A 14,809-nucleotide genomic window follows, 5' to 3' on the forward strand; every position below is an offset into this window, starting at 1 on the left:
ACCCCTGAGATCTATAGAATCCACTACTCTTACACCGTCATCAAAACAAACCAAAAAAATTACTTAAAATTAAACTAAGTTCTTACCGCATCACGAAAACAAACCAAACAGATTAAAATCAAGTATTTTAAACCAAGGTAGATGAGAGGACACAAATTTGACGGTGGCATCGAATTGAAATTCCAACTGAGGTACATTTACATATAAATTAAATTGTATTTGACATTTCAAAGCTTAATTCCATGAACATTCAAACAGATGGAAATGACAATCTCCCAGAGACGAATGTCTCGCAGTGAGCGAGAGGGCTACAATTCACGTACTCCATTAATTCAAGGGTTTCACGCGACAATGGGGATCCATTTCTTCTGCTTCGCCATTCTCATTCATGTGGCTGTAGCTGCTGGTGGTATGTTCGAACCCCTCCGCATGCTCAGGCTCTTCATTGTGAATACTTTTTACACTTCTGAGGTCGATTATATGTACACAATCTAATGACAATCTAATAATTCATGTAAAGACAGGGCATATAAGACTATGCCTCCAAATCTCAGTATTTGAGCTCTAATCATAAGAGAGTCAACGAATATTTCATGGAAACATTTGAAATTCAACATTCCGATTCTTTGTTTCTTTCAATTGAATTGAATGTATTTTGGAAAACGATGTAGAAGTTTCCGATACTTCATAGTAATTTTTGAAATTGTAAAGGGCAATCGCATGTAACTACAGACGGTCTTCTTAGGGCTTGTTAAGAGAGGATTTGGCGAGCAGATAGTTTTGATAGCACCTTCTCCTAAGCGCTCCAACGAATAAAACTTACTGGAACTTCATACAACTCCCAACAGCGGGCCTTCGTCTGCTTTCCCAATAAAAATATTTGGCATCTCTTTCACTATTGGAAACAGAAATCTATTACTTTTTGACGGGGCCACAGACTCGCCTAAGAACAACTTTTTCGTGCCTTAGTCATAGTCTCCAAAAAATAGGTGGAGGACGTGGAAGACTGTTCTTTTGGCTACCTTTTCACCATGTTAGTTCCGTGCACACTCTCGAGGTTGCTCCCTATATCAGTACATTTTTCTCAGGAGAGGCAACCCAGTTTCCTTAATTGAAAATATTATTATTGAGCAGGTTTGCAGCACTTATTCAGCATCCTAGGCAAGCTTTTACTACGCATACCTTTTTCAAAACAATGCAGACCTCATTGTGATAGACCATTTCTTAAAGCTTCATAATAATAGACACTTCAAACCTTTGCTAATGAGGTGTTTGTAATAAAAAGGAGGAGAGAGCGCGGGGACAAGTTACAGAATACGACCTAGATTTTCGTCTTGATCTTGGCCATGGCAGTGTCAGGAAGGGGCTCAGGAGCTCCCTCCTTCAGCGAGTTGTCGCTGGCAAGGGGAAGGAGCAAGAAGCCTCTTTCTTCACTAAGCTTACCAACTTCAACGCATTCAAGAAGCCCTCGACCAATCACTCGGGAGAGGGAGGGGCAGGGAATGGAACAAACCAATTGCCAATACACCAGTTTGCAAGCTCTAGTGGAAAGCCTCTAGCTCAGCCACCAACAACCAACCCCTGCAAACCAAAGACCAAGAAAATACCAACCCTGGAAATAGAAGACCAAGGTGTAGCGACCTACAGAGAATACACGCAGGAGCATGTAGTTATCTGCAAATTCATTGGCTTTTGCCCCCGCGGAGAAGGCTCTAAACTGGTGGATTCAAACGAAATGGCGTTCGAAGGGAGGAATCAAGTTACAGCTTGGCTCTAAGGGCTTCTTTACAGTAGTATTCAATCTTTTGGAAGACAAAGATCGCATCTTTGAAGGAGGACCATACTTCTTCAACTTGGTCGATTTATACATGAGATATTGGAAAGAAAGCTTCACCCGAAGGAGGACTTCACCAGATCCAGTTTGGGTTTGGCTATACTCCCTGCCCACTAACTACTGGTCTCCTTCCGTCCTCAAAAAGGGATTGGAGACAAGTTAGGCGAATACATCAAAATGTGGAAAGGAACAAGAGTAGGGCATTTTGTGTCATGACCCCACACTGTGATGCCTTAAGATCACAGTGGGTGACGTGCGGTACCGATGATATTTCATTGCAATTATATAACTACTCTAACCAAGACTATGCATAACTCTTTCTACACTTCAACACTTAGTCAATTTTCCAATTCTGATCTTCTTTATTCAATTACTTCATTCAAAAGTTATACAATTATGCGATATCATAACTTCAATAGATGTAGCAGAATAAAACTTCATTAATAGTCCGTGACGTCATAAAGCAACAAAACATAACAGTATAAACACAAGTATATGCAATGGGAGGGGGCAGCTCCCAAAACACTTCTTCCCTTTACTTTTATTAACCTTCAAAGTAATGTTACCACAATTTTACAAAGGGGTCAACCATGCCCAAACTCATGTGCTACCCAAGCTTTACAAAAGAGTGGCAGTCATTGGCCCAACCCAATGCACTAGCCAAAAGTGTCAAGTTCACAACTAGGGCGTGCCCAACCTAATTTTGGCACCTTTCCCAACAGAAATCCCAAACTTGACACCGCAAGCAACTCAGAAACCCAACTCCGCGAAATGTCTAAGTTGTGATCCCTTTCTGCGATGTGTGCCCTTGCTTGTGGTTCTGCGATATCACACAAACTCACATTTCTATGATTTGTTATGTGATATTTGTTTTCTTATGCGAACTTCCTTGCTGCCTCCAATAGTTGCTGAGCTCCGCTACTTATAATCACTCTAGGCATTTGATTTAAGTGGGCCGACGTCTCTTCACATTTTGATCTGACCTTACTCGTCGCGTGGGCGCCCCTTCATGGGTAGGTGCGCCCCTGGGCCGACCTGACGTTGAGTCATGTGGGCGCCCCTTCATGGGTGGGCGTGTCCTTGGGCCAACTTGCCTTTGGGTCGTGTGGGAGCCCCTTGCCGGGCGGGTGCGCCCCAGCCTGGGCGCTCTGTTACCGTGTTGTCCACTCCACTGCTTTGTTGTCGTCGCATCGCCCTCCACTTTGCAACTCTCGCCCATCGTGCCTCCTTACTAGTCGTGCATGCCAAGGTTCCACCCGTCGCAACACCCGGGTGCCCCCCCTTGGTGCGGGCATGCCCATGGGCACGTGCTTACCAAGTTGGGCAGACTACTATGTTATATGCTCGCTTCCCTCGCGCGTCCTCCATTATATTGTGTTGTGTGCGCTCGCCCTCCTACGTGTGCCCTTTGCGAAGTCTTCACCATGTCGTTGCTCGTTGCATGGGTGGGCACCCTACCTTGTGGGGTCACGTCTCATCGTGCGATCCCCCCAACTTGGTTCCATATTAGTTTTTCGTCACTTCAAGTGGTCGTGGGTCGTCATGGGTGGCTGTTGGCCTTGGTGCCAACTCGGGGTCCTGACATGCTCCCCCACTTTAAAACGGTTGTTGTCCTCGATAACAACTCCACTTAGCAACTCTTTTGCCAAGTCTAACTGTCGCAAAGCGCCACCAGCTCCAATGTCAATCGTTCTTACTGCATGAACTCCTTGCCTTCTTCATACGAACCTTCATCAATGCTCATGAATTCGTATGGGTAAGACTCCTCAATCTAATGGTCATTAGCCACAACTTGTTGCAATCCTTCATATTGCCATAACTCACGAGAGGCTGCTCCCTCCAACTCGGTTGCATGGTTTGGTTGCAATCCATATCGTGCCAATCCACTGAATATCATCATGTGAACTATTGTTGCCATACTCCAACTCAAATCTGCCATGCATCCACGCATTGTCGACCCCCATGACTCGAACTAGTTGGGTGATCAATCCAACCATCATGTCCAAATCCATGAGAATGCACCTCCTCATGCCTTATTCAGTTGTTTCTCCAACACTTCATCACATCTTCAACTTCGATCAAGAACTCTTCCCATCTCCACGCATCAATACTCAATCGTGCCATATCCAGGTCCGTGAAGAAAACTTCATCTCATCTCCCATATGCTGCACCTCATCTTCGCTTGCCTCATCATCTCGTCCATGTGCTGCCTTCGGTCATAGACCAACAATCTCCATGTCCATCAAAATGGTTAAGTCTCATCAGACTCAACCCATGCCTAAGTGCTCCCACCAAGGCACCTTTGTCGCTGCAACCACCATCCAACTCCAAGGTGTCTCGCTCTTATCGCATCCATCAAGTCACTCTTCACGACAACATCCCATTATTGTGCCCAAGGTATGTGTCCCATACCGCATCAAAGTCGTCTCAAAACTGACCTCTGCTCCTCAACGAACGAGACACTCCAAGACCACCATCACATGAAGTCTTCATTGACTGCAACTCTCTTCAAGTCATCTAAGGCTCCTTTGAACCATCTCATAAGTCGCCCATGCCTTCCTTCAAAACAACCATGTCCTTGCTGTCCAAATGTGCCCAACATCCCCATCGGTCTATTTGCATAACTTATTCATATCGCACTAGAACGCCCATTTTGCACGACATCCTTGCTTGATACTTTTGCTTGATGTCCATATGCGACATCCTTTGCAGTGCCCTTGCTTAATGTCTTTGGACGAAGTCTGTCATGCTCTTTTCTTCTACTTGTTGCACATAACTTTAGTTGCCCAACTCGTCCACTCTAACAGGACCATTGCAACTTCAGCCATCGCATCCTTGCCTTCGGTCAGGATGGCGCCCTACCCTCATATCACCATTGCAGGTCCCTTCCATCATCGCTGCCTCCTCCACGAAAGGTTCGCCAAAGACATCTCCTTGGCCCAAATGAGGCTTCAATGATGAAGTCCACCCAAGTATGTGTTATGTCTTCTTCTTCCAATGTGCCCTTTGTTCTTTCTTTCCCTGAGTCATGCCGGGCACTTAGCCAAATCTTCACCCGGCTACGCATGACTCACCCATCGCATAAGTTCATTATGTTCCACCCTTGTCTCGGCCGTTTGCACGTTCTGCCCTAAGGTCGAATACTGCCTAGACAAGTCCTGTAACAAACAACGTACCTTGTTGCCCAACTGCACAAGGACTCTTCCCATCCTTCCAAGGAAAGGCTACCCATCGCACTAACAAACACATGCTTCCTTCTCCCATATCTGCATACAACCCATCTTCGAAAGATTTCAATGAAACATAAGTTACTGCAATACTTACATCTTCATGAGGTCTCTCCGAGTGAGTGCCTCCTTCCTTCAATGGTTGCATTGTGCACGAATTTGGTTCAACCTGGGCAAGCTCCATCGCACCAAGTTCCTCCTCTTTTGTCAGCACATCTGCAACACTTGCTTCTTTATTATGACCAACAACTTTAGCCTTCCAAATCGAAAAACCAAGACTAAAAAGCTCTCTTTCAACCTCTCCTTCCAAAATTTCAAGTTCGTCTCGCAATCCTGGATTCTCTTCCTTCATGCGACTCAACCCGTCCGTCACGGTCCTGTAGTAAACTTGCCATCTTGCTGCCCAACTAACAAGTTCACAGTGTTGATTGCAACTGTCAATGGTAGCGACCATTGTGCCACTGCCTTCAACTTTCTTCCAAAATTCAACTTTCGTCAAGTGCCCACCTTTGCAAAGTAGGCTTTGATACCATTTGTCATGGCCCCACGCTGTGATGCCTTAAGATCATTGTGGGTGACGTGTGGCACTGACGATATTCCATTGCATTTATACAACTACTCTAACCCGGATTGTGCCTAACTCCTTCTACACTTCAACACTTAGTCAATTTTCCAATTCCAATCTTCTTTATTCAATTACTTCATTCAACAGTTATACAATTATGCGATATCGTAACTTCAATACAAGCAATGAAATAAAACTTCATTAACTGTTTGCGATATCATAAAGCATCGAAACAAAACAATATCAACACAAGTATATGCGATGGGAGGGGGAAACTCCCAAAATACTTATCCCCTTTACTTTTATTAACCTTCAAAGTAATGTTACAACAATTTTACAAAGGGGCCAACCATGCCTAAACTCATGTGCTACCCAAGCTTTACAAAAGAGTGGCAGTCGTTGGCCCAACCCAATGCACTAGCCAAAAGTGTCAAGTTCACAACTAGGGTGTGCCCAACCTAAGGTTGACACCTTGCCCAGCAGAAATCCCAAACTTGGCACCACAAACAACTTAGAAACCCAACTCTTGACCTCTGATAGAAACAGGCTCGCTTGGGCAAGCCCCATCTCTTTCTGCGATATGTCTCAATTGCGATCCCTTTCTGCAATGTGCACCCCTGCTTACGGTTCTGTGATATCTCACAAATTCACATTTCTACGATATGTTCTGTGATATTTGTTCTCTTGTGCAAACTTTGTTGCTGCCTCCTCCAAGTGCCGAGCTCCTCTACTTATAGTCGCTCTAGGCGTTTGATTTAAGTGGGCTGACGCCCCTTCACATTTTGAGCTGACTTTAGTATTTACTCCTCGTGCAGGCACCCCTTCATGGGTGGGCGCACCCCTGGGCTGACCTGACGTCGGGTCATGTGGGCGCCCCATCATGGGTGGGCGCGCCCCTAGGCCGACCTGCGATCGGGTTGTGTGGGTGCCCCTGCCTAGGCACTTTGTCACCGTGTGCTCTACGCTACACGCCTGTTGCACTTCCGTGTTGTCCACTCCACCGCTTTGCTGTCGTCGCATCGCCCTCCACTTGCCAACTCTCGCCTGTCGCGCCTCCTTACCTGCCGTACATGCCAAGGTTTCGCCCGTTGTGGCGCCTAGGCGCCCCCTTGGTGCGGGCATGCCAATGGGCACGAGCTTGCCAAGTTGGGCTGATTGCTATGTTAAATGTGCACGCTCCTCACATGCCCTCCGTTATGTTGTGTTGTGTGCGCTCGCCCTCCAACGTGCGTCCTTTGCAAAGTCTTCACCAAGTCGTTCCTTGTTGCATGGGTGGGTGCCTTGCCTTGTGCGGTTGCGCCTCATTGTGCGATCTCCCCAACTCGGTTCCATCTCGGTTTTTCGCCACTTCAATTGATCGTGGGTCGTCTTGGGTGCCCGTTGGCCTTGGTGCCAACTCGTGGTCCTGACAATATGGATGTCCTTGGGGCTCTCCCAAAGGCCATTAAACTAGTGTTCAGGGATGAAAGCTGTCTCCAGAGCATAGACTATGAACACATCTCATTCAAATGCCACAAATGCCATGAACACGGGCATCTCTTTAGGGATTGTTCGCAAAACGCCTCACAAGAACCAACTCCTTAGCTTAGAAGAAGGCGGACGAGGAGGGCTTCACATGGGTAGCTCCCAGGAACAAGAACAATCGAAGGACCCAAGGCAAGCAGGCCTCAGCGAGCTAAGCCAACCAGAACAAGTTTGGAGTCCTGAGTGGAGATCAAGAAGATCGAGATAAGGAAGATACTGAAAGAAAAGGAGGAACAAATGGGCACATACCCCTCCTTGCAGAGAAAAAGGAAAAAGAAACAGGCCCCACAGCCATCCCGAAGGAAATCGAGCAAGTAACAAGAGACATCGAAATGGAGCAAGAAAGCAACAACATTATAGCAGAGGAAGAGGCGATTGAAGAAGTTATGGGGGACATGGACCTCAACAAGATCGCAAAAGTTTGGGAAAAAAGAGGAATGGAAGCCATCCCGGAGGAATACCTACAAAAAATAGAGGAAGCCTACCTCTATCAGGAAGAGCTCATGCAAGCAATAGCCAAAAGACAATACGAGGACCTCAACAAAATCGACATCAAATCCAATGTCCCAACAAATCAATACAAGCCCAATGGAGTGGGAAGAATGCGAGGCAAGAAATCCACCATCCAAATTCTACAGGAGCTTGGAGCATGGTTGATCAACGAAGGAAAGGTAAGAGCCCTAATCTTAACTCAAAAACCCTCCCAATGAAGTTGATCTCCTGGAATATTCGAGGTCTGAATGGACACACAAAAAGAAGACTTCTCAATCAGAAGATTATGGCAAGCAAACTAGAAATAGTGTTTATTTAGGAAACCAAAGTAGGCTTGGAGGCTATACCTTCCCTTCAACATCAATGCTGTTGAAATATGTAACTAGGTTCGGTCTTCATAATGACATATGTAATCATGATTTTATGTATTTGATGTAAAGAGAAAAAGAAATATATTATTGTCATTCTTGAGGCACAGGTTTCATACTCAAGGTAAATTTATTTATAGTTCAAGCACCCATTGAGTGCTTCTAGGGCTTGTCATTGGGTCATTGTCATATATGGAAGACCCTTTTGGGCATATTGTATCTTTTAAAGAAAATTTATGAAAAGTCAAAAGTGTCATATAGACCCTCCAAGACCTTGTCAATAAGCAAAGATGAAGTCGGCCTAGAAGCATAGACAAGTCAACCCCATGGACAACTATTAAACCTCCACAAGAAGCCTATATATACAAAGTATTCGACATCTTTGGAAGAGGCATCCAATCAGCTCTCAAGAAGTTCGATCTAAGAGGATAAGCAGACAAAAAGAGGCCCAAATACCAACAAAGAAGAAGAAGAAGAAAGCAAAATTTTTTGGACTGTCTTTGGGCTATTATCCTTTACATGTGCGGGAAAATTAGGTCATCTAATGCAACAACTAGACCGAATTGTAGACTTGCTAAGAGAAGTTGAGTTAGGGCATAAATAGGTATACTCTGTAAGCTGAATTCTATAGAAGAAAGAACCAAGTCAAGTGAAGGAGAAGGAAGGGAGAAATCATCCTCTTTTTCACACGTGTAAGAGCTAGGGTTTCTGCAGTAGTCAAAGTCGCAGAAGAAACTACTGGGGTCGAAGTTGTTGGAAGGAAAGCTCATCAAGAAGAAAAGTTGGCTTGGTCTTGGAGGGGTCTCTGACAAGGGTCATAGGTCTTGGAATTCGTCATTTGAAATTCTACAAGAGAGAAGAGTTCTTGTGGGTTTTCCTCTCAAGAGAAGAGGTTTTGGCCCTGGCTGATAGCCTACATTTTGTGTCTCCTTATCTCATTGATCTTTCATTGTTCGGTAGCTGTTTGATGATAGAGAACACCAATAATATTCAAGTGAAAGAAGAAACTAATAAAGCTAAGTAAAAATACATCACAAGCAGTTATCAAAGTAAGAGAAATCACCTAATCTAGCTGCCCTTAGATTGCTGGAAGGGATACAATAGTATTGAAACTGTTGCCAAAGGCACAACAGGAGGTTAGTTAATCATATGGAATGAAAGCGGATGGACCTTAAAACATCTATCGCTACTCCGAATACCCTAACAATAGTGTTTCAATTAATTGGAACTCTGAAAACACTAAGTGTTACCAATGTTTATGGCCTGCATAGAGCTGAATAAAGAATCAAAATGTTGGATACCCTGAAGAGAATTCATGAAGCATTGCCAAGCTCCCATAGAATCTTTGGAGGAGACTTTAACATGATCCTCAATCTTTTTGAGAAAAAAAGGGGCCTTAGAAGATTGGACAGAGACATAGAAGCTTTTAGAGAATCAATAGATCAAATGGAAATGGTGGATGTGGAAACCCACAATGACATCTTCACCTGGAATAACAGGAGAGGGCGAGAAAGACAAATTGCCTCTCGCCTGGACTGATTCCTAATATCATAATCCATACTCCTAACTACTCCGGAAATAGAAGGAAGAATCCTCCCATATGCTGGGTCAGATATTGGCACATTGTTTTGGAGATCCAACTTCTAGGCACTCCTAAGAACAAACCTTTCAGGTTCAAAGCATTCTGGCTGGATCATCCAAAATTTCAATAAAAAAGGAAAGAATGGTGGAATGAGGACCTCCGCTGGAGAGGTCTCCAAATGTACTTCTTCCAGCATAAACTCAAGCATATCAAATCGCGAATTAGGAAATGGAATAAGGACGTCTTTGGAGACAACCTCAAGGACAAAAAGGAAAGGAGCTCTGTGACAAAAAGCAAATGGGCTTTGGTCAACTGGGATAAACTTTGCAGACCCAAGCAGGCTAGGGGATTGGGCCTGAGAGACCCATAAGTCATAGGAACGCTCTTGGGGCTAAAACTTGGTGGAAATGGTTAGATTCTACCACAATCCCCTGGGCCAAACTCTGGAAAGCCAAATATGCCCCCAATCAGCAGCGGAAAGATCTCATTTACTTGGAAGGAATGGTCAAGGGCTTAACTTTTTGGAATCAAGCTCGGAAAAATAAATGGATCATCCAACAACACAATTTTTGGGAGATGCACAATGGTCATAATTCTCTCTTCTTAGAAGATGCCTGGCAACAACTGCCGAAACTGAATGCAGAATCCAAAGCTCCACTGTAGGAGCTAATGCAGGGCAAGGGCAAATCTTTAGTGTCTCACTACTGGAAACATACCCTTTAAGAAAGTAAATGGTGGTCTTGGATTGAGGAGCAGGAGGGGTGACCTCTCCCATAAAACTTTGGTTGGGAGGCTTTCTAGAAGCACCTCTAGGATCGATAAAACCTTGTAGACTGGGACGAAAGACAAATTAAGATGGGGTAGGAATTCAGGAGGTATATCTATTCTCAAGGAAGCTTATGGCTATCTGGCCAACCACAATTAACTAGAACAACATCCTTGATGGATTTCCCTCTGGTCAAAAAATCAATGGCCAAAGATGACTTTGTTCCTATGGCTTGTCTCCATGGCAAAATCCTCACCTAGGATAAGTTCATAAAGCACAGTTTCTCGTGACCTTCTAGGTGCAGTTTATGTGAGAACCAAGAGGAAACTATAAACCACCTGTTGAATACTTGTGAAACCGCTTCTACATTATGGGACTGGGGGGCAGAGGTTTTCAAAGCCTCGGACAGAAACAGGGCATCAATTCAAAGCACCCTAGAGTCTTTAGACCTCAAATCTCCACTCACCCCATCGTCAACAGGGCTTGGGATTTGCTGCCAGGGCTCTCTGTTGGGCCCTATGGAAAGAAAGAAATGCCAGAATCGTTAAAAACTTGAGGGGAACAGGGGATGTTCTTCTTACTAGTGTGAAGAAGATAATACGAGAATCAGTCTCTATCTCCAATATCTCCCCTTAGCTGGGCCCTTCTCGACCTTCGAATATTTGCATCCTTCAACTTCTAGGTCTAGAGCACATTCCATTCTTTGACACAAACCACCTCGTTGTCAACCTCGATATCCCTGTCATTTGGTCTCCCCCAAGCATCAATCAAACTAAATTACGACGGGGCTTCCCAAGGCAATCTTGGTTTTGCATGCTTTGAGGGGGGGGGTCTTCTAGAACCATAATGACGAAATTCTTTGGATCTCCTATGGAAAAATAGGGATCAGTGTAAACAATGCGGTTGAGTTGCAGGCTTTGGAGCATGGACTCGACCTTGAAAAGACTCACCATTTCGTTTTGCTAGTTGTCGAAGGGGATTCTGCGGTGGCCACCCTCGCTGCCCGCAAATTACAGAATGGCACCTTGCTCGACAAAGTGACTGCCAACTGGGGGCTTTCCAAGATTCTTCAACGCATTCATGACCACATCATGGTTCTTGGTGGGGTCCACTTCCAAGCTGTCAAGCGTAAGGCGAATTCCTTGGCTGACAGACTTGCCAATGAGGGGACATATGGCAATGACACATTCAACTCTCATGCATGGCAAGATTTAACTGAGGGAAAGCTGCGTCAGGAATGTGAAGATCTCTGTCAAAAGGACAGGGATGGTAGTGGTTCTCAAGGGCTTCCAGTCTCTCCTTCCAACTAGCAACCCTCTTCCTGATGGAAACGTACGTGAATTATGGAGAGGGTGTTCTAAAATCCCTCACACGTCTCTCCCATCTTGAAGCTCTTAATGAACCCTTGAACCCTGAGAATATGAATGATTGGAGCCGCCTCCCACCTCATCCACCCATCAACAGATTGAATTACCCAAATTCTGAAGTAGATATTGCCGTACATATGAATTATCGCATTGAAGTTTGCATAATTATTGTTGTCCTTCTAAATACAATGACGCTCGACTTTTTCCCCCTTTCGAGCCTGCCTTGCTTTCCTATTTTCACCTCTGCTTGGTTCTTTGCAAACCGCCCCTTGCCCACTACCCCCATAACTACAACCCTCCGGTGCTCCAGGTCCCTCTGCTATCGCTCCACTAGTAGACCCCTAATGGCTCGTACCACTCAGTCCACTAAGACCCCTCCTCTAGCCCCACACTGAGAGGTTGCAATATAGACCGCTGGAGGCAGGAAGGCATGCGTCCAAGAACTAGGGCTGAGATTGCGACCCATCAAGCGACCCTCATCTTTCTCAACACTATTTCGCTGGAGGTAAAAGCATACATCAGTTAGCTTGAGAAGCAAGTGGTGGAAATCAAGAGGAACACCAACACTGAGGTTGTGGACGAACAATTTAACTGGATTTCGGACGCAGGAATGACTAAAGCTCGCGAAAATCTCTATAGGCGTACAATCGAGCTCGCTTGGAGTATGAAAAATCTCCTGAGCTTGGCAGTGCAAGAAAAAATTAGGCCAGAAAAGCCCTTGAGGAGAAATTGGACCTGCTAGATGTAAAATTCACGACCTATGTGGAGTCTGTGCACCATAAGAAATTCATAACCAGGGATTCGCCTCATTATGACAGGCTTAAGCGCAGTGCTAACAAAAAGCATGAAGGGGATGGTAGCTCTCTCCCCAACCCTGACAACTTGAAGTAGGATGGGGTTCAAGCGAGAGGGTCGCCGGTAGAACGCATCACGGTGGGAGAAGACTAGTCCCCTTTGTTAAGTCTAATGCTCTGGAATTTTTGTCTTCTTTTTGTTATCTTTGCCCAGAGGGCGCTAGAATGCATGTCTCAGTAGTTTAAATAGGGCTTGGCTGTTGCCCACCCAGAATGTCAATTACATAGGTGTTTTGGCCTTGATTTTATATCTAAATCTAGTTTTCAGTCTGGTAGAGTCACTAGCTTTAGACAATACATAGTGTCAACGGTTGAAAACTTCTGCAGATGGTCTGGATTTCAGTCTGGTCAACCTTTGAAAAGCAATAATGTATGCTTTTTTGATTCTCAGATCTAATATAATCTCAGTCTTACTTACAAAAAAAATGAGGTCCTTGTATGTTTAAGGTTAATCAAACTTTTGTATCACTAACTATGCTATACACTGTTAGCACTCACAGACCACTAAACAATCCATGACTTGGTTAGAACGAATAATATCTTTCAAGCTCAAAAGCTTTTCGTCACTCAGCTAAAAGGGCCTGCTTATTTCCTTTAGCATTCAATCCATGATCTTCCTTGTTCCTTAGTAGGTTTCCCAAAGGAAAATACAACACAACCAAACATGTATACAAATGCAACGTTAAATTGACTGGTATGTCACGTGCGATATGAGAATACATGATAAAAGATAAGGGACTTCAAGTGAGGTGCACGATTGATTAGATCTTGAGCAAAAGCATAGAAAATATGACATCTTTTAAAATGAAAAGCACCACTTATTGCTTAAAACAAAGCTACAAAAGCAAGCAATTAAGCTAGTAGATTTTCCAAATATTTGGTCATTGTCTATGAAGGGACCTTGTGGTTGGTTTTGGTAATATGTTGAAAGATATGGCATCCATTAAAAACCCAAAGAGTGCATTTTATTCATGTTATCAGTTACAAAGAATATAAACAAGATGAAACATGTCGTAACTTGGATTGTAATAATGTAGTTAAACTTGTTTACATAATTATTTTCCACCATTACACAAACAACTAAGATGAATCTTAAATTACCACAACTCACCAAGTCTAATCATAAATCTCCTGGTCAATGTGATAGCATGCTCCCTCAGTCAAGTACTAACATTGTTGATGGAATTCTCAAGCCATGCAAGCCCTCTTTGCCTTGAGGTTATTTGTAATATCCCTTACCAGGAATATTCCTCAAACACAAGCAAAACTCCAACCAGAGATGGACTGGGAGGGCATTTACCAGATATGTCGCCTCTGAAAAGAGGACGAGATCTGGAGGCTACCTGGCCCTTTCCAGACTCTGTCTAAGAGTATATGAGAAACACACAAGTGGTATAATAGCCGAGAATGCTCAAAGAGATACAAATAACAATGATGCAACATATAATAATATAATCATAAGCAGATACTCAAGAAATGCAGAGAGAATGTTGAGCCATTTTATTATACTGAGTAATAGAATGAGTACAAGAGGTGATCAGGAAGATGGCACCTCGACTTGCACCAGGCAAGTGAAGAAATACACTCAGAATAGCAAAGGAATGGCCCCTCTCTGAACTGCGTCCAAGCTGTTGCTGTTGCTAGAAATCAAATGAGGATTTGGGGCTGCTCCCCTCCTCAAAAAAGGCTGAAACTTTGGAATCGGACTCTACTCAAGAAACCCAGAAAAGCCCAGAAAGCTTTTCTGAAATGGCCGACCCCCGAAAATCACCCCCTTGGGGTTTTGCGCAGTCCCTCAATGCTTTGCGCTGCCACTGAATGAAACCCTCCAGAAAACTGCCTGAAACCCCTGCCAAAACTCTCCAATATGCAAGAGCTGATCCCTTGCTCTACCTCTCAGCACAAATCCTCCTGCAAACCCTCAACCCAGACTCCTACCAGAAAGAACTGTGTCCTCCTCTCAGTGCTGCTCCAAAACGCTGATGAAACTGCTGTTGAGATGCTGATGAAACCACTGCTGGAATGCCAGTGGAAATACCTTGCCCGAGCAGGCACTCGAAGTCCCCCGGGGCTAAGGGTGAGATCTCCGAACGGAGACACTCAATGAACTAAACAGTGCTGCAGACTAGCTAAACAGATAGCATGCTCTAAGTCGAAATGACTATCACAACTGCTCATAACAGGAATGATCCAAATGAGGGGGCTCCTCTCTCTTTTATAGCCTTTGCCT

At 44.4% G+C, this 14,809-nt stretch overlaps 1 protein-coding gene across 2 annotated transcripts in view; it reads left to right on the forward strand.

The window, feature by feature from the left end:
• The first annotated feature begins 219 nt into the window (after nucleotides 1-219).
• LOC149250742 (Zn-dependent exopeptidases superfamily protein) overlaps nucleotides 220-14,809 on the forward strand; it is a 346,388-nt gene continuing 331,798 nt past the window's right edge. The window contains exon 1 of one of the 2 annotated variants that reach the window (XM_089459228.1): nucleotides 220-409. In XM_089459228.1, the coding sequence (XP_089315354.1) occupies nucleotides 259-409 (151 nt within the window). In that variant the 5' untranslated portion in view covers nucleotides 220-258. The remainder of the gene's footprint in view (nucleotides 410-14,809) is intronic. The other variant, XM_089459227.1, reaches the window with a different exon arrangement.

Source organism: Pinus tabuliformis, chromosome 7 (assembly GCF_031772625.1).
Source record: "Pinus tabuliformis cultivar Carrire ecotype Pingquan chromosome 7, CPIR1, whole genome shotgun sequence".
NCBI classification, from domain to species: domain Eukaryota; kingdom Viridiplantae; phylum Streptophyta; class Pinopsida; order Pinales; family Pinaceae; genus Pinus; species Pinus tabuliformis.